We start from the raw sequence: 20359 nt of genomic DNA, 5'->3' as shown, positions 1-20359 counted from the left end.
CTGGTGAAAAAGTCCCAAGGTCTTCAGGCTTCCCCTAGCATTTAATGGAAGTTAACAAGATTCTATTTCGGCCCCTTTCCCCAAAAAACTATTTAAAGAAATTGTACAAAGCGAAACTCTAATAGTTCTCAAATTTCACAATTTCTGTTCCCCTCTGGTAAGACAAAGGACATCAGGGAACACAATCTTTACCTGGTTACTTCTGTTAAAAAAACTACTTAAAAAAAAGATTTCTACATACAAAAAAATTTACATATGAAACAAGATAGTACAACACAAAATAAACACATCTCCTCCATCATGGAGGATGTTCTGTGAATCCCACTTTGAGAACCACAGAAACAGAAAACCAACAACACTCTCTTTTTTAAGATGACTGCTTTAAAATGAATTACTTTTATTACATTGAATAATAATGATTTTAATGACTTTCAGTGTTTCAAAAAAATTAAACTTCACAAAATCCCCAAAGGAAGATCATTCAGAAAAGGAAGCAATGAAGAAAGAAGCTGCCTAAGCTTTTTCTCCTGGGAAAAGTCAAATTTTTCAGTCCTGATTTCACTGTAAAATAGCCTCAACAGACTTTTAATCATCAACTTAAAAATACACTCTATAGACTACTCATTGTTTTCAGCACTCATCCGGTCTAATTGATAAGGAGACTGTAAAAAAGATAAAGGAAAGGAAAAGGATATCCTCAGCTGAAACCAAAAACCTCAGAACAATGACACCAAGTTCAAACACGACCAAGTTGCTTCTTTGATTACTCTCAGGTGCTTTTGCTACTGCATCACCACCTTGGACAGCCATCTGCCTAGAGCTAATAGGATGTACAGAGAAATGACAGTCAATGGTTATAGTCAGCCGTTCATTAACAGGTATTTCTTGAGTGCCTACCATGGAATAAGAGATAACAAGTGGACAAGCTGGTATGATCACTGCCCCCCAGCACTTAGAGTTCTCTGAAAGAAACAAACAAGGAAATACACAACTAAAGTAGCATTTAGAAATTGTAATTGTGAGATTTGATTCTGACAAAGCATAACAGAGGTAGACCAAATTTTAACAGGGTGGTCAGAGAAGAGGTCTCAGAACAGGCAATTGTTAAATGAAGCCTTTAGTCTCCACAGCCTTCTAGTTAGGTAGGTCAAATGAAAAAGGTCCAGGGGATTCTATTCAATGCCACTTCCTACACGAAGCATTGCTTGGTCTTCCTGCCTTATTTGTGCTTCTCTGGTAATTTCAGTTCTATTATAGAACTTTTCAAATGTACTGTTGCACTGTAGTTATTTATATAAACATACCATATACCTGCTATATTATTATAAATCCCAAGACTAAAGTAAGCCTATATGTTAGGATCTATTGAACAAACCATGTGGATGAGTCCCACCTGCCCCTATGAATAATGAAAGGGTTGTACTAAAGGATAAATATACACTCTCCCATTTGTACTTCACAAGATCCTATGATATGGAGAGATTGAATTTTTCCGACCACATCACACTGCCTCCCCTCTTGTTCATGTCTGAACCCCCACAGCACAAAGCACAATGTACACAGGACTGCTGAGTTGAACTGAGTAGAAAAAGTCAGAAGCATAATGTGATAACAGAACACCAAGTGACCTCTATGGACTGCATTGATTAACTCTCCTTGGGCCTTTGGGGCCACCAGTGAGACTCTGTTATCTTTCTAGCAGGTGTCAACCTCAGGAAATGTGAACAGATTCCAAAATTATCAAGTTAAAATCCAAGGGTAGAAGAGTAGAGAACACCGAGATGACTATAATATTGATTCTCCTTGGCAAAGACAAGACCCTTTCATCCTCCCAACCACCTCCTGAACGCCTACTGCATGTGCCTGGCTACACTGGACACTAGAAAAAAAAGGCATAGTCTTTGCTCTCAAAAAGGCCACAGTCTGGTTGAGACAAGCAAAGAAACTATTTCTACACAAGCGATGCACATTACCAGTGTGGGTAAGAGCAAGATGTTTGTACGGTGGGTAAGAGGAGACATAACCCAACTAACTGCTGGTACAGGAGGCAGCAGTGAAAGCAAACTCAGGGGAGCTGGTAATGCCTGTACTGCGCCCTGCTCACTTCTTTTCCAATCTCATCTTCTACCACTTGCCCCTTTCCTACTTCATAATTCAGACATACCCTCTGGTCATAATATGCTTTCTCAAGTCTCTAAGCTGCGGCACATAAATTTCCCCCTGCCTGGAATATCCTCCCTCACATCATCACAGAAATCTACTTCCTCATCCTCCATCTACCCAAGTGTTCACTTAAGCACGGTCCCCGCCGTAAAGCTTTCCAGGAGAGCCCCAGGCCCTGAGAGGAGTGCTCCTTCTCCAGTGGAAAAAGCACAGCTTTGTAGCCTGACAGTCCTGAGTTAAAATACTGATTGTGCACATTCCACCTAGGTGAATTCTAGCAAATTCTTTCACACCCATCTATGAACCTCAGTTGTCTCATCTGTAAAAAGGACTACTAAAAACTTCCCTACAAGGTTGCAACAATAGTAGTATGTGTACAAATCCCTGACCACAGGAAAGGCTCAGAACTTACTGAATTATAGCAAATACCTCCTGATGATTGATAGCCAACAGCAATTTTATTTTGAGGTATTAAAAAAAATCACAAAAGTACACTATACTCGTACAGATATTTTCACAACATTTGGCATGTGATCCTGGGAAACCTAAAAAGTGGCATGATGATACATTTTCCCCAGGTACAGTCCTGTCCTCATTAAGGCAGTAAAAATAATGTAAAGTAGCCTTTTCATGAAGTACTTTTATCGGGAAAAGAGCTACCACAAACAATATAACCAAGAAGAGCTTTGCTTCAAAGGATCATTTCATTTCATTCAAAAGAAAAAAAAACAATGGAAAACAAACAGCACATTTGGAGGGAAATTACTTCAAAGTAATGATTACAGTCTGCCAACATTACTTACCGCAGGACATGGTCTCCCATTAAAACTATAATCCAGGCAACCTGGATTGCACTTAGGTATACATATGAGGCAGCCTGGATTATAATGAGAAGGTAACATAAAATTACAACTATTCGCAAGTGATGATGTTTTCTCCCACAGCCTAGTACCTCAAACTACCTGTTTTCAAAATAGTCTTTTATTCATCTCCAAACTGGATGACAAGAAGTAAATATTCTCCCTATGGTATCCTGCTTTGCTGTTAGTATTCAGAAAGACAATCGAAGTCAGAAAACCTCGATTATAAGCCCTGCAATTATGCAAGCACATAAACACTGAAAAGGAAAACAAGATGGTAAATAAATAAAGGGGAAACAAATGTATATTATTCTCACCTGCCCTTGCAAAAAAAAAATGCAAAAAACAAATAATTCTGAAAGGGATGATTTAACTATCAAGGGAGAATCCATGAGACTGCTAAGAGATACCCTAGTCCCTTCTCCTCTAAACAGTCATCTTCCTAAAATAGGAAGCAGTTTTCCCCATGCGATTCTCCTTCCTCTGAACTCTCATGTTACATACCTCTTACAATAAAGATTTCTGTTTCCAGATCTTACCCCTCCATTACAGGAGAAACATGAATCTTTGTAAGGCTACGTAGTCTACTTTAGTGTTTCATAAAATGAAGGTTGTGATCCATTAGTAGGCGATAAACTCAATTTAGTGTGTCACAGTTGGCATTTCTCTGTAACAAAATTGCATACAACACAGCAACCTAGCTACAGAATTAATACTATGCCTATCAGGAAACTTAAAAAATCTAAACGTCCCGAACCTTATGCTCCTGTAGGTATACTACTTCTAGGGCATGTGTACTTTCTACCTGAGGGATAACTACCTGTTAAATTATATTCTAAGATGTAATTTCAGTTCAGGCAACAAAAGACATTTCATAAAGTACAGCACAGTTGATAGTCAAATGAATGGTATAGACAGTAAGTGCTAGGGAAACCCAAAGAAAGCTAGCTCATGGGTCAGTTTCCCTGAGGAAGTGGGGTTTAAGCAGGGCCTACTAAGGCCTGGACTGGAAAGGAGAGAGGTAAAAACTATAGCATCAGCAGGCCTGGACTGTGGCTGAAGGAACAGGGACAGAGGGACTAAAGAAGCTAGTTATTGTAATGGTTTAGCTTGGACTTATATTGGCCTGTAAAAGGTGGTAATCCTGAGAAGGTAAAGGAAGAGGCAGAAACTAGGAAGGAATCAAGGAAAGGTCTTGGTGATTGGATTCTGGTGTTAGTGTGAAGGTGAAGGAATCAGATGGTTCCAAAGTTCTCTACCATTGGTGATCAGGAGGAGAGTAGAGCCATTAACAGTAATGTGAAAAAAATTAAAGGAGTTTTAGAAGAGAGTGTTCTGTAATAATATTAATATTTGGTATAAAAGTATGACTTGCTGTGAATACCTATATACCTCTGAGTTGCACTTAGGTATACATATGAGGGATACCAAGCAGTATAAGCAGCATCCCATTCTTAAGGTACTTGCTACCTGCAAGAACAAGGCTAACTGTGGATAAAATGAGAGTTCCTATGGCCAAGATTCTCACCTGACCCTGGTTAACTAGCTCACTGCACACCTGTGGGCAATTTGACTCTATATAAAGAGCTCTGCCCAGTGCTCTGGGCACGACACGGTGGCACGGCTGCAAGGCTGCAGGAGAGCAGAGGCTGGAGTGGTGGCAGCGCCAAGGACAGAGGCCCAGAGGACAGCTGTGTGGGATGACTGTGCAGAGAGGCCCAGAGGATGGCTGTGTGGGACAACTGTTCAGAGAGGCCAGAGGACAGCTGTGCAGAGAGGCCCAGAGGACAGCTGTGCAGACAGAGGGGCCCAGAGGCAGAGACTGGCTTGCTGCATGCAGACTTGCTCCGAGGGAATGGGATTTTAGTGAGTGACCTGCCACCTGGAAATAAAGTTGGGTATAACCCTTTCACCCCAAGAACATTCTACTGTCATTTCTTTGGCCACATTTAATTCATAGCGAACTTGCCCAGGGCTGAAACCCATTGGCAAGACACTAATACTCAGCCAGTTCTTAAAGTATTGAAGTACTTCTAAACCAGTTGGTACATAAGTACCTCAGCAACTTGAATGACACCCGTCCCTCTCTATGTCCACCTGTCCCACTGCCCCAGTCCCTTCTCCAGACCTCCAGACCTGAAGAACTAACCCAGGGCACCACAAGAGGCCTCAGCTCTATGAACGGCTTCTGGCCTGACTGGGCAATGTCTATGCCATATTGGTACTATTGGGAAAAATAAAATAAAAGCAAATGCTAACAGCATTCAGAAAAGGGAATAATCACTTCAGCTTGGGCCAGTTATTCATTGAAGCAGCTGCTGAGAGCACACACTGAGGATACACTGATGTATGTGGGTCCAGCACTTTAAGCTACTCACAGCCTAATGACACACCAACATACAAACAAATCATTGCAACCCAGACTGTAACATCTATAAAGAGCAATGGGAGGCTGTGGATAAAATGAAAGGTCCTGTGGCCAAGATTCTCACTTGGCCCTGGTTGGCTAGCTCACTACACACGTGTGGGCAATAGTTGCTATTGACTCTATATAAAGAGCTCTGCCCAGCAGTGTGTGGGCGACATGGTGTCATGGCTACAAGGCTGCAGGAGAGCAGAGCAGAGGCTGGAGTGGTGGCAATGCCAAGGACAGAGGCCCAGAGGACAGCTGTGTAGGACGACTGTGCGGGCAGAAGGGCCCAGAGGCAGAGACCGGTTTGCTGTGTGCAGACTCGCTCTGGGTGGACGGGATTCTAGTGATTGACCTGCCACTATGGAAATAAAGTTGGGTATAAACCCTTTCACCCCAAGAACGTTTTACTTGCATTTTCTTTGGTCACATTGAATTCACAGTGAACTTTCCAGGGGGCCGAAACTCATTTGCAAGACAGAGGTACAAAGGGGACTGTAATCAATTACCCCACCTGTGAGAATAGCAAAGCAGTCCCATAAACTTTCACAGAGAGATTGATGCAAGACCTGAGCAGTGAAGGATGGAGAGGAGTTTGCCAAGCAAAGAAAGGAGGAAAACAAACCATTCCAAGCAGAGAGATATGAGCACTGTAGGAGCCATGTTCTAGCACAGCCACATTAATCAAAATGAAATGACCAATATCTAATGCCTGGCATACAATATTATTGTCAATAATAAGTGATATATAATAAATATCAGAGTTTTTTTTCTGGCAGATTTACTTCTCTCGTTGTGTTTTCCAAAGGTTGATTCTAAAATTCATTTTCATTGTCTAAGTCTATACTAGCTGAGCAAGGGATGGAGCAATCAAGATATTCTGGGAAGCAAGGAGTCAGGCAGTTTGGAATTTTTAAATGAAGCACATGGAGTCCAGAGATCAACTAGAGTTGCCTGCATTTGTTGACATGTATAAGCAAAGATGAGGAAAGGACAGTGACTGAACTGAAATGTAAAATAGGAGCACGAGAACTACAGTAGACCTCACTCCTTTCCCAATCAACAAAGAAGTGTTCCGGGACTGGGACACTTTTTAACATAAGGGAACAAGTAAGCACTAAACAGGCCAGACATTTTAAAGATCAAAGAAGAGTTTAAAGAGCCAATCTTTGCAGGAAGACCAAGAAGAAAATGTATGTATGTATTTGGCTGGAGTGTGGAGTAGAAAAAGGTCACTTGGGGAACAGAGACTAGTGTTAAATGGATATAAATTTATATTAATATCAGGGCTTGACAATATTACAGAATTTGACTGGGAAAAGTCCTCTAGAAAATTTTAAAAACCATGATTCCTATTTTTTAGAAAGTAATACCCAGGCATCTCAGGCAACATCCATTTCACCATGCTATAATCACTTTCTTCAGAGGCAGAACAAATGCAGCAATAGGCTCTTCTTTTTTTTCTTTTTTTTTTATTAAGGTATCATTAATATACACTCTTATGAAGGTTTCACAAGGAAAACAATGTGGTTACTACATTCACCCTTATTATTGAGTCCCTCCCATACCCCATTGTAGTCACTGTCCATCAGTGTAATAAGATGCCAGAGTCCCTACTTGTCTTCTCTGTGCTACACTGTCTTCCCCATGACCCCTCACACACCGTGTGTACCAATCATGATACCCCACAATCCCCCTTTCCCCACCTTCCCACCCGCCCTCCCCCACCCCTCCCCTTTGGTGACCACTAGTCCCTTCTTGGAGTCCGTGAGTCTGCTGCTAGTTTGCTCCTTCAGTTTGCTTCGTTGTTACACTTCACAAATGAGGAAAATCATTTGGTATTTGTCTTTCTCTGCCTGACTTATTTCACTGAACATAATACCCTCTAGCTCCATCCATGTTGTTGCAAATGGTAGGATTTGTTTCTTTCTTATGGCTGAATGGTATTCCATTGTGTATATGTACCACATCTTCTTTATCCATTCATCTACTGATGGACACTTAGGTTGCTTCCATATCTTGGCTATTGTAAATAGTGCAGCAATAGGCTCTTCTATACCTTGCCTAATGTCAGATTTTTCATTTCATGTGTGTGATAAGACAGGGTATGACATGCAGTGTCACTCCATCAGCTCAGCTCCACGTGTACAGAGGTTGGTACTGCAGTCTCCCATATCCAAAGATGAGCAGAGACCCAAAGTCACTAGCCTTGGGAGATCACAGAGAAATACTGAGCAGAGATGAATTTCCTCCTCTTTTAAAATGTGGTCATTTTCTATAAATTAGACTACAAAAAAAAAAGGCCAGCAAGTCTGCTTTGGCCTACAATGGCTGCACCCTCACTGTCATTTAAAACCAATTGTTCAAGAGAAAGGAAGCATCCGACGCCAAGGAGAAGGGAGTCATTACCATTGCTTTCCAAAATTGTTGTATGAGCTGCTCCTTCAAAGGAAAAGGCAATCAGCGCTCAGGAAGTGACAGAGGTTTCCGAGAGTTTTAAAGGACAGTGTCTGCAGTGTGACCCACAGTTCAAACTGCATAAAAATAAAAATTCACTGACAAATGATAACAAGTACTTCCTCACTTTCCTATCTGTTGAATCAGAGCCATTGTTTGGGTTGTAGTTCCTGTTTTAAATTAGGTTATTAAATCACAATGATGCTGGCCAAACATGCCATATCATTACATGCTAAAAATACCAGTGTATCAAGGCTTAAACATACACACACACACACACACTTCTGCACTAATGAAATCTAACCAGTACCAAGGTTATCTTTCAAAAACTTTGGTGTTGTTCCTCCTGAAAGCACAAAAGTTCTGTGATACACTGGAAAGAGGAATTTGAAGACAGATCTGAGTTTGAGTGCCAACCCTGCCTTCTGTTAGAGCTACTTGAACCAACTGCCTCATGGCTTTGGGCTTGTTTACCTATATGCAAAATGAGAAAAAGTGATCCTATGATGATTAAGTTGGACAAAACATGGGTGCAAGTGTCCAGTAACAGGCTGCAGGAAGCTCACTTCCTGTATCACTTGATGTATCATTACTATATTTTGCAGAGTATTATTAGCATGTACCTCCCACATCAGAAACCACTGCCAAACATACACAGTGAAATATGTTAAATGTTTAAGGTTACCATGTGTGAAGAAGAAATATGATATGAAACCTTAGCAATTTGTTTGGAGTGTTCACTTAAAAACTATGACCTTACAAAGTAAAATTTTTTTTTTTAATTTGCAGCTATGGTAAACTGATGACAGCAACAAGGCAATAACTCGATGACAGTGAGAGCCTCTTACATACCAAATACAATGTGGTCTGGTATATGATAATATGCTTTTCCTTCTGACTTTCTGTCCAGTTACCAGGCACCAGTACCGTGGCTGAGTGATACACATTTAGTACACATTCACCACCACTTATATTACATAGCTCTCAGGAAAGGTACATATCACAGAAATAAAATATAGTTGCTTTGGATTATCTTATTTACAAAGAATTTTGAAACACTCTATGATATCACTTTCATCACTTTATACACTGAAGGTTATAAATTGACGTCTCAAAGACCTAGTTATTTCCTTTCAGGTGGCAGAACAACATAATTATAATCTTGGTTCAAACAGCATTCTCATAAAAGTAGTTAAAGAGATTAGCTTAAATTTTCAGTCTAATATTCTTTAAAATAACAGTTTACTAAATAGAAGAATTAGTACTATAATTCTAAGGACTGTGTTTAAAGATGAGATAGTAGCCAGGCTTTCAAAGAAAACAAAATATCAATGGCCAGTTACCTGGACTTGATTCACTAATCTAGGGGATGGAAAACTTTCAAAGCATAGTGCCAAACAGGTGACCTCTGTTCTTTCAAGTTATTGGGCAGGAGCAGGATATACAGGAACTTCTGCAAGCTGAGTGGAAGATGAATATATGGCAGTGACTAGTCAATATGGCATAGATGAAGGGCATTTACAAGAACTCTTACTAACTCATTCCATGCTGAATTTTGTACACAGACTGTTGGGAAAGTTTAAAACAAGGATTTACTAATGTACTTAGGGTAAACTGTACTAAGCACCAAGCTTAAGGGGACAAAGTTCTAAAGGAGTGACCTCACTCCTTTCTCCTTTATTCCTTTGGAGAATATCTTTTTGTAATCATCAATGGCAGTCTCAAGAATGTACAGAATCATCCAAAAGTATCTCATAGTCTGTTTTGTAATAGAAGGTTTCATTGTCAGCTTCTGCTAGCATAGTTTCCATTCATATAGAGGTGTTTTTTTCCGTAACAGAAAGGCAGAAGAAAGAAAGTTCTATATTGCTGAAACCTCCATTATGATTTTTTTTTTCTTTCTCCAAAATTACCCAACCTGGTGTTAGAAAGAGAACTGACATTCCTCTAAGTCTTCAGCTTGATTATTGTCTAACCTGGATTTCATCAATAAATATGACTTCTATGCTATCTCTAAATCAGATCATGAATTGCAAACTCTTCTATCTATTCCAGAAAACAGCTCGTACAGAGAGAACATGAAGCAAGGGCTCTGATGTCAACAGCAGTGCTATCACTGATCAGCTATGTGATCATGTGTTATGACTTTATCTCTGGGTCCTTTATTCCTCTATAAAAAAAGATGTGGTACCTCCCTGCAGAGTGAAAGATGGCCCTTGAAGAATGCAGCATTAAGGATGCCAACCTCTCTGCACAGTTGAAAATCCAAGTATAACTTTTGACTCCCCAAAAACTTAACTACTAAGAGCCTATTGTTGCCTGAAAGTTAACACATATTTTATAGGTTGTATGTATTGTACAATGTATTTTTACAGTAAAGTAAGCTAGAGAAAAGAAAATGCTTTTTCAAACTGTCGCACATTTCCAAAATTTTTTTGAATATATTTACTGAAAAAATCTGCTGATAAGTAGACCCATGCACTTCAAATCCATGTTGTTCAAGGTTCAGGTATATATAGGTATATATTGAGAGAACTTATGCAGTACCCGTCACAGAGTGGATACATCTACTCTGGTTAGCAGAGCAGTGCTCTGCCTCACACCACTTCAACATCAAGTTATGTTCTTAAAGTCAATGGAGGCTTCAGAGACGAAATACCCACACTGTGAGTGTATAGTGCAAACTGTGACAATACTGACCTCACACTGTGGAGGGCCCACCTCCTGCCTCATCATCTCTAACCCCCTGTTCCAGTCTTACTGATCTCCTTTCAGTTCCTCCAACATGGCTGCTCTTTCCTAACTTAGATCTTATACATGGTACACCCTCTTCCTGGACAGAAATCTCGATTATTTCCCTTCTTGCTAACTCCTACTCAGCTTTCTGGCCTTCACCTTAACACTATTGCCACCTAGAGGATTCCCTAATGCCCAAGACTCAGGACTCTATTGCAGATTCCACAACAAACTATTTCTATAAAGCACATATTACACTTGTAATTATTTGTCATTATTTTCTTTCCCATTAAACTGTAAATTTCATGAGGTCTGTCTTTGCTTTCCACTTCTCCCCAGCTATTAACAGTGTATAGCACATGAAGAGTTCAATAAATATTTGTTGAATGAATATATACTGTGCTGCTTTACTTTATAAATGTTACATATCATAGCTGCTGTAACAGAATGACACCTCATTGTATCATATAAACAAATTGCAGAGCTCCTCAGAAAAAGCGCCTAAAGAAATACGACTTCAATAAATCTGCCTTTTCCTAACCCATGTGGGCAGTCCACACAACATAAGAAATTTGGAACTGACACGAACCGGAAGTAAGCACTTACAAATGTACAGTTAATGGCTTGTTTGCAAACAAAAATCAAAAATCATAAAAAGTACTGCCTTAACTTCAGCTCTCTAATAAAGATGGGTGAAGACAATTATCACAGAAGTAGCCTTGACAGAGACATTTTCCCTAAGGTCTTTATTCTTCCCCTTTCCCTGAGTCCCCAGCCATACACAAAACGAAGAACAAACAGGAACTGCTCCATGATTCTCTCTACAGATGGAGATGGGTCAATATAGCCAACTAGTCACAGCTTCCAGAACATCAAAATAAGAAAATGAGAACAAGTAGGCCTGTTTTTATTTGCCTGACATTCTACCTTTTCCCCCAAAAGTATTTTAGACAGTTGAGAATCAAGTCTTCATATTGCTCCCCTCCCTATACACACACAACCTCTTCCTTTACCTTAATGTGCAGGGAAGCAGGAAAAGGGAAAGGGGGAAAGATAGCGGGTTCAGCAAAATTTTGTGAAAACAATACTCTAAGTATAACAATGCATGGTATACTAAGAAGAAATAGGGATACTTACAAGAGAGGGTTCCTGCTTTAAAGGGGGAATAAGGTAAAGGTGCAAAATATCTAACAAGGCTAGAGTAAGACATGCCACGAGAGAAGTACAAAGGAAGATCTGACCAATCACATACTTTCTGGGAGATTAAGAAATGGCTCATGCAGAAAGCACTATCTGAGATGGGTTTAAAAGATGGGATAGGATTTATAAAGGGGGGAAGGGCATTGGGAAAGGTATTCTATGTGAAAGACAATGTGGGCTAAAGCATAGAGACAGGAAAAGAAAGAGCATGTGTGAAGAACAGATTAGCACACTTCAAAGGTGAGGTGGGGCCACAGAGTGGGAGGCCATGAATGGTACAGGATTTTGTTCTTAATAGAGCACACAATAAGAAATAATTATAACCAGAAAAGTGGTTTGACTATAGAAGAGGTGATTCATGTGACCGTGGGGATGGTAATGGAGGGGGAACTGCAGTTAGCAAGAACCTTCAACTTTACATAATCCACCTTTTCAGTGCCTCTCACCCATCCTCACTTGGCTTAAATTCCATGGTCAATGAGTATAATCACTCCCTTGCATATACCCCTCCAATCCCATGTCTCTCTCTGTTTTACTCATTTGGCAAAAGGGCAATCCTAGTTAAAAAGAACTCTCCACCAACTTACACTCACACCGAAAAAACTGAATGTAGCAAGAGACACATACAACCACGTCAAATGGTCTCACCAACATATGTGAGACTTCAAAGCTACCTTGCAATCAAACTTGATTTCTCGAGTCCATCTACTTTCCTTCTCTGCTAGAGTATTATATTCTCTCTCCTCCTCTCTGTCCTTATCCCCTACTACTCTCTCCCTTGGTAACATTCTCCCTCAAGTCATACTGGCTTCCTTGCAGTTATTCCAACCAGGCACATACCTGCCTTGGGGTTTTTGTACTTGCTCTTCCCTAAGCCTTGAATGCTCTTTCCCCAGTGCTTAGAAGAGTGTCAAGCAGTTTTCTATTTTGCTTTTTTCATTTACCATTAATTCATGAACATTTCTCCACAGTAGCAGATACACTTCAAGGCCATGTCTTTAAGGGCTAATACTATTCTATTTTATAGATATATCACAACTAATTTACAATTTTGTATTGAAAACCCAGGAGATTTACAAGTGGGATATTTTGGAAGCTTCCTCCTTTGATATTCTGAAACTCAGTGGCTTCACTTCTAAAAATGAGCATAATATCTACCTCACAGGATTGTTATAAAAACTGAATATGGAATATAAATAGATACAGAGAGATCAGTTTTTTTTACTACTTCTTAGAAGACAGAGGCATAATGTTGTCAATTGAATGAAAGATCAGAGATCTTGGAAGCAACAGATTAAAATATATTGTACCTTAACAGCTTGATCAAACCTGTGAATCCTCAATTAAACCATCTATTTTAAAAATTAATTTAATAATTTACAACAGATATGTAAAAGCGTTTAGCATAATACTGACCCAGATTAGATATCAATAAATGTTCATTTGTTCAAGGCTCATAAACAATAACTAGGACTTTTCCTAAATTGTGAACCAGAAGAAAAAAGACTTTCATAAATTACCCAATAATTTATATATTATCAGTGTAGAATTTTCCTTTTGGTGAACAATTACCCAATACTTGCAAAGTGTACTGAAGATTTTTTATATAAATCTCTATATCAATTTTGTTTCTTTTATTAGACAGGTAAAACAATTATTTTTAATTACTGAATGACATCGTAAGTAAATTCTTTTTTCTTAACACATGCTTCAATGTACATACATACAGCAGGTCAGTGAACTATCAAGATGATAATAAGTTGAGCAAGCAAAACTTAAGACCAACCTCGCTTCAGGGATATATTTTGAAGCAATCTATGAGCTACAGCCAATAAATGCCAAAACATAACAGATTTATCAGTGCTTCTCCATATTTTTCAGATACAAGCTAAAATATGTGTGACTAAAATGGGCAGCAAGTACCATGTGAGGTCCTCCTGGATGTAATTATCTCTGCTTCTCCAGGACTTAGCCCAGGACCTGATACATAAAAAGAATTAGATAATCAATAAGTAGGTGGTTGGTTAAGTAACTGAGTATAGTAGTCACCACTGCTATCTCTACTAGGCATTGCAAAGTCAATACTTTTTTTCTCCCTACCCTGTCATTAGATGGAGCCATGTAAACTGTCTGACCAATGAGCTGTGAAAGGAAGTGACTTGTGTCATTTCCAGGCTGGGGTTTTTATATGCTGGCACAAGTCTTTCCATATTCTCTTCCCACTGCTACCATGATCATCAAAGCATATGTTGAGAGGCAGCTTCCATCCAGCCCTCAGGCTCTAAGTGAACATAATGAGCAGTACCCTCTGCTCACACGATTGGAAATACAATATGAATCATAAACTGCTGTTGGTTAAGTCACTAAAATTTTGGAGTTCTCTTACTGAAGCATAACTTACCCTATTCTGACTAGTACAAGCAAGGTTCATTTTAGAACTAGAAACTCCTCAGAGGTTATTTGCAGAAAAACAAAATGGTACAGATAAGCAGTTATCTTGAACATGTAACTTAACCTCTCCATATGATAGCTCTCTCACCTATAAAGTGGTACAATAATAGCATCTACCTCATAGGACAGCTATAGGGATTAAATAAATGAATATCTATTAAGTACATGGTACCTAGAGCATATAAAGCTCTCAATGAACAGTAGCAGATCATTATTATTACTAATGCAGTAGACCTTTATGCACTGCATATTTCATTTTAATCTCCCACCTCTTACTCCTTATTCATTTTATTTATAGCTAATTTTTTCTATTAAAAAAAGCTTTATTAAGAACTACTGTATACAGGGCACTAGGAATGATGATAAATAAGATAAGGCATTTATCATCAAGGTCTTTTCCTCCCATGATTCTTCTTCATTCTACAATCCACTCATAATCAAGCAAACTTAGATACAATGCTCTATGTCATAAATATTGTCTTAGTGGTAGAACTGTTGTTTTTTATTTTAAAAAAACACTTTAGATGATTATGAGTCTGTATCTAATTCAAAGTTAAAATGAAAAAATTGTTTAGGTCTAATTTATCAAAGGAAATTAATGGTAAGGCACAAAACAGAACTTGTATTCCTATCTCCACTGCTCCTACTACAGAGCCCTACAGATAAGAGGCCCTCAGTGAGTAGAATTATAGATCAGCAGAGATCAGCAGATCCAATCCTCTTATTATTTTATATGAGATCTTATACTGATATCTAGAGTAAAGCAAGTTTCCCAAGGTTTTAACACAAGTTAGTGGCAGAGCTGATATTAGAACCCAAACTTTGAAAATGTTTTAAGTGCCTAAAGCACAAAGTCTCTGCAATGGGACTTTGGCAGAGAGATAAAACATGACAGTGCAGAACCTAAAATAAATTGTTACTGAAATTACATTTTAGTATTTAGTAGTAAAACATCCAAAACTCAGCTATTAGAAAGACAGTGTTAGATTTAGTATTATCAAGAAAACACTTGCAAAAACCTTAAAAGGATACATTCTTTATTATATTCTCCCCTCTACAATATACCAAAACTCAAAAAGCATAGGAAAAAAAAAATAGAAATAGCTTCAGATGTTTTTATGTATCAGTCTTGTGTGAAAGAAAACGACTTCAAGCAATGAAAAAAGTTAATTTCTTTCCCGTATTTACAAGTATATTAAATTATATCCCACTGACAAAAAGACACAATTTCTCTTTATGCAACAGAATTCTCACAGATTTCCTATTTTCCCAAATAACCATTTTAGGTATAATAAGGGATGATTTTAATATTTTATTATGTGTGAAAAGGGAGTAAATTAAAGTCATGCACCCAATTAAGAAACTGCAAGATAAAATAAAAAAATAATACCATTTATTGAATTTTTACCAAGTTACATCAACCATAAATAAGCATTTTACACATACTAGCTCATTTCACAACAAATCTGTGAGATGGATACTATAATTATCCCCATTTTGCTAATTATAAAAATGGAAACTCAAGAGTACCTGTCTGAACTTACTTAAACAGTGGCAGAAACAGAATTCCTCCTCAAACCTGTATGGTATTCAAGTTCTATTAAGTTTCTGACCCTCCACAAGTTCAGTGACGGTCAATTCATCATAACCAAGGGATGGACTACCAGATCCCTAAGACCCCTTCTGACAATGATTCTGTGAGCACAAAGAGAAATCAGTTCAGAATTCACATATTTGTGATAGTATCCTCCAGGCCTATGGAGAATGCCATCAGTAAATGAACCAATAAGAAGAGGAAAAGAAGGGAAAAATTAAAAGAGGAGGAGGAGAAAGAGCAATCGGCTCTTCTAAGGGCCTGATGCTGTGACATTTTACTAGACATCAGGGCCACTGTGACAAAAGTGGAAAAGAGGAAGCTAGGAAAGGAACTGAAAGTAGAGCTATAATGAATGTACATAAATTAAAATAGCTTAGCCCACTGATGTACTGCTTCACAGCAGACAAGGAAGGAGCTGGCGGAAGGCCCTGCAGGAGTCAGTGGCCATGAGCTCAGTGCTGGGCCAAGATGCAGAGTTCTAACATAATATCGGTCAGTAGTTAAATAGGAATAGTTGAGTATAGATAACTGACCATTAGGTTCCTAGAACAGGTATTACCACAACTGTCTTGCATCTGGATCTATCTGAAATGTATAACACTATGGGGAGTGTGGTTTTGGGACAGAATGAAGAAGGAACCAGCATTTACTCTACTGTTCCTTGAGTTCCTACCATGTTCCAGGCATTGTGCATGAGCTTTCATGTGTTACCATATGTAACCCTCACAACAAACTTGGTAGATGTCACGGTTAATTTTACACATCAACTTGGCTGGGCCACGGCACCCAGATATTTGGTCATTAATTTTGGATGTTTCTGTGAAGGTGTTTTTTGGAGGATTAGTATGTAAATCAGTAGACTTTGAGTAAAGCAGATTTACCTTTTATAATGTGGGTGGACCTCATTACCATATGAGGGCCTGAATAGCAAAAAAAGACTGATGTCTCTTGAACAAGAATGAATTTTGCAAGCACACTGCCTTTGGACTCAAACTATGATACTTCCTTGGGACTTCAGCCTGTTGACCTACCCTGAAGACTAGATTTATCAAGCCTCTACAATCACATGAATCAACTCCTTAAAATAAATCAATTTCTCTCTATGGAAGGAGAGATACACATACACATACAGACACATTCTATTGGTTCTGTTTCTGTAGCAAAGCTTTACTGACAAAGTAGATATTGCCTCCATATGTGCCACTGAGGAAAATGATGGCTTGAAGAGACCCACTCTTTTTTTCCCACTACATTACATGGTAAAATGTCCTCAGGACTCACAGTCTTGTCTGAGAGCATAGGGCAGAGGTGGAAGGTAATGAGAAGCAGGGAAACCTTATAACAAGCCATGCATCCCAGAGCTCTTTACAACACTGGCATCACACATATACCCAGAGCCTTGATGTGCCCAAGTGATATACTATCCTTTGTCTGGACTCCTGACACGGTTATTTTGGATAAAAGAAATAAAATACTCCTACTAAATAAAATTTGAAGACTTTGAAAGAAAAGGAAAAACAACTGATAAAAAACAGAAGTAAAAGATAAATGGAAAAGCAAGTAAAAAAATGATTTGCATCAATTAAATGATGGTAGAGTTTGTTTAGGCTTTCTATGGATCATCACTCATTCAGTCCCCTCAACAAATATTTATTTTATACTTTAATGGGCATTTTGGGGTACTGGAGAGTGTTATCTAGGCTGGAGGATATTAAGTGTGCGGATAGAAAAAAGTTGCTCTTAAGTCAAGATTTCACAGAGGAGATAACATTTCAGCTTGGACAGGGATATGAATTTAACGAGTGGAGAAGAGGAATGGTATTCCAGACAAATTTCTCACATAGTAATGTTCCACTGAGTCTATGTTCTATGTTGATAGAAGTGTATGTGTGTGTTGGGGAGTGGGGGTCCTTATGGCAGGATATGAAGTTGGAAGGGCCAGCTGGGATTATGAGGTGAGGAACAATGCCAATAAGTCTGATCTTTATCATGCAAGTAATCAGAGTTATGAAGGATTTCTAAGCAGGCAAGGGACAGAGCCATGGGATAACCCATTTTACTGAGACCATTCATGGTGTTTGTACATATAAGGACAACTGGGAAGAGCCTGGTAAACCGGACAGATAGAACCACAGATAAAGAAAACAATTATAAAGTTTGGTAAAAATTTAAAAAATGAATGAAAACTGAGCTTTATAGTTATAACAATAATGTTCATTATTAAAAGGCATAAAAGCATTTCATGTGCTCTAACTGAAAATATTAAAAATTGAGTTTATACATACACACGCAGTCCCAACAAAAAAATCCACAGTCCAGAAGTTAGTAACTACTATATTATGCAATAAATACATATGTAATAGTGTTCCTCTAAAACTGAAATAAAACTCAATTGGAGTTAATGTAAGGGAATTATTATTATGGTAATAAATATGCATTTGGAATCTCTATCCTAAAATATAAAGTAAAGTTAAGCCAAAGAGCGGAAAAAGGTGGCTGAGTAAAGCTGAACAGATTTTGCCAATCACCAAGCCGGCAAAAGAACTGGACTCAAATTGTATTTCTACAGAGGGAAGGTCAAGAAAGCAATCTACAATGAAAGATTATAAATCAGGAGCTAAGAGATCATTTGGTTTCTTCTACACTTTCATTCTCCCCTTTTTTGCTGATAGTTCTCTTTTTCATCACTCCTAAAGGGATTTTAGAAATCCTTATTCCAATAGCATCACTTCAATTTTACTTTAACAATGGAACTCTGCAAATAGTCATATACAAACTCCCAGTATAAAAACCAAAGCAAAACATTAAATTAGGGCTGAAGGTCAGGGAGAAAGGGGGTACTATACAGCACCCTAACAGCCTCCACTTCACCCACCATTCCTCTAAGACAGCTCCCCAAAGAGCCCTTAATTTTCCTCAGTGAAGTATGAAACACATTGGTCCATGTCCAAACCTCTCAATTTACAAATGAGGAAACTATAGCATAGAATTAATTGAAGTGAGTTGTCTGAGAAAAAGATGCCCTAGGCATTAAGGAGTTTGAAATTCCGGGTAAGCTCTGATGCCTGGGGTCCCTTCGGTAGGGCAGAGGACCGTGAAGCTCCAGTCCTCCCCACCAGTCCTGCACTCTGCCTTACCTTCTGTTGGATGTAGTGAACTGAGTACTCCACTGCTACAGTGCGGCGGGAAGTGGAGGTAGTAGTCAAGTGCAGGCTGCTGAGAGCCCTCAGGGCCGGCGGTACGGGAATGGTAGCCCCAGGCGTCAGGAAAGCCAAAAACAGGAGCAGGAGGGCGCGGCGCCCCATGGCTCAGACTGGCGGCGGCCGGGCGGCTGGGAGCGAGTCCTGCGGACAAGAGCAGCCTAAGACGAGCCCAACCCGCAGCTCCGCCCGCTGCAGACAGGCTCCTCCCCGGGACACTCAAAAGTACCCCGCCCTCAGCAATACCGAACCACTCAAGCCACTCAGCCCGCGTCCCCATCCCAGAGGGCGCCGCCACATTTCATCTCTCTCGTGCCATAGCCTCTATAGAGTCCACTTCATTGCGGTCTGACTTCAAGCCTGCCCTTATCCTAGGACTCCCTCCTGCCTGACCGCCGAATACCATCCTTAACTACACGCCTCCCAAGCCCACCTTTCTGCCTGGTCCCCCTATATCCCTGCCTTTATCGTCACCGTCAAACCCTGACCGTCTCAGTTCCACCTGTTCGCCTCCCCGAATCCCACATAATGGTATTAAAACTAGCTACCATGACAATGTATTGGTCATTCACTGCATGTCTGTATCACTAGGCATAATGGCACACACACCATCTCATCGAACTGAAACATCACAGCAGTCTTGTGCATGGTGTTATGATTGTTACTCCCGTTTATAGATGAGGAACTGACGCTCGGAGAGGTGCACGGACTTGTACTAGGTTACTAAGATAGGAGGAAGTGGAGCAGGGTTTCGCAGGCCGCTCCTCCTGGCTGCGTGCCCGCCACCTCCATTCTGTCCGCCTACCTTCCTGTGGTACTCTGTCCGTGGGTCGCCCCAAACCGTGTTGCCCACACAACCCATCCCCTAAGGGAGGTTGCCCAGCATTCACCTAGCCCCCGGGCCCGCACCTGCTCCCGGTAGCCCACTTCAGGCCCCGCCTCCCTTCCTCCCTTCCCTGCCCCCGGGCCTGGCCGCTTTGCTCAGGGAGAACCCCCTCCTGTCTTCGCGGCTTCGCCAACCCCCTTCACCCAGCTTCCACTCCTCCCAGTCACCCCGCTGAGCCTCCGCCTGCTCCCGGTCCTTCCCGGGATCCCGACGCTCAGCTGGCTCAGCGCGGGCCCAGAATCAACTTTACATACTGTACTACGGTTCCACAGGGGGAAGGACATTCCTCACACCCACTCTCTACCCCCAGTTAGATGAAAATGGTAGTTCCCACAGGCTCACGGGATCTCGTGGTTAATCTCCGCCCTCGGCAGAGCTTTGCTCTCATTGGCTCTGAGG

General features: G+C 40.1%; 1 protein-coding gene across 5 annotated transcripts in view; it reads right to left on the bottom strand.

The window, feature by feature from the left end:
- The window catches only part of PRCP (prolylcarboxypeptidase), a 65517-nt gene extending 45211 nt beyond the window's left edge, over nt 1-20306 (bottom strand). Inside the window, exons 1-3 of one of the 5 annotated variants that reach the window (XM_037010591.2) lie at nt 20215-20296; nt 19684-19797; nt 19012-19218 (exon numbers count right to left, since the gene is read on the bottom strand). In XM_037010591.2, the coding sequence (XP_036866486.2) occupies nt 19012-19179 (168 nt within the window). In that variant the 5' untranslated portion in view covers nt 19180-19218; nt 19684-19797; nt 20215-20296. Of the gene's footprint in view, nt 1-19011; nt 19219-19683; nt 19798-19879; nt 20022-20127 lie in introns of those variants that run through there. The other 4 variants (XM_037010592.2, XM_017673567.3, XM_017673569.3 and 1 more) reach the window with 4 other exon arrangements.
- Between the last annotated feature and the right edge of the window lie 53 nt (nt 20307-20359).

Source organism: Manis javanica, chromosome 11 (assembly GCF_040802235.1).
Source record: "Manis javanica isolate MJ-LG chromosome 11, MJ_LKY, whole genome shotgun sequence".
In the NCBI taxonomy this organism is placed as follows: Eukaryota; Metazoa; Chordata; class Mammalia; order Pholidota; family Manidae; genus Manis; species Manis javanica.
This window is presented reverse-complemented; position numbering and strand designations above follow the sequence as displayed.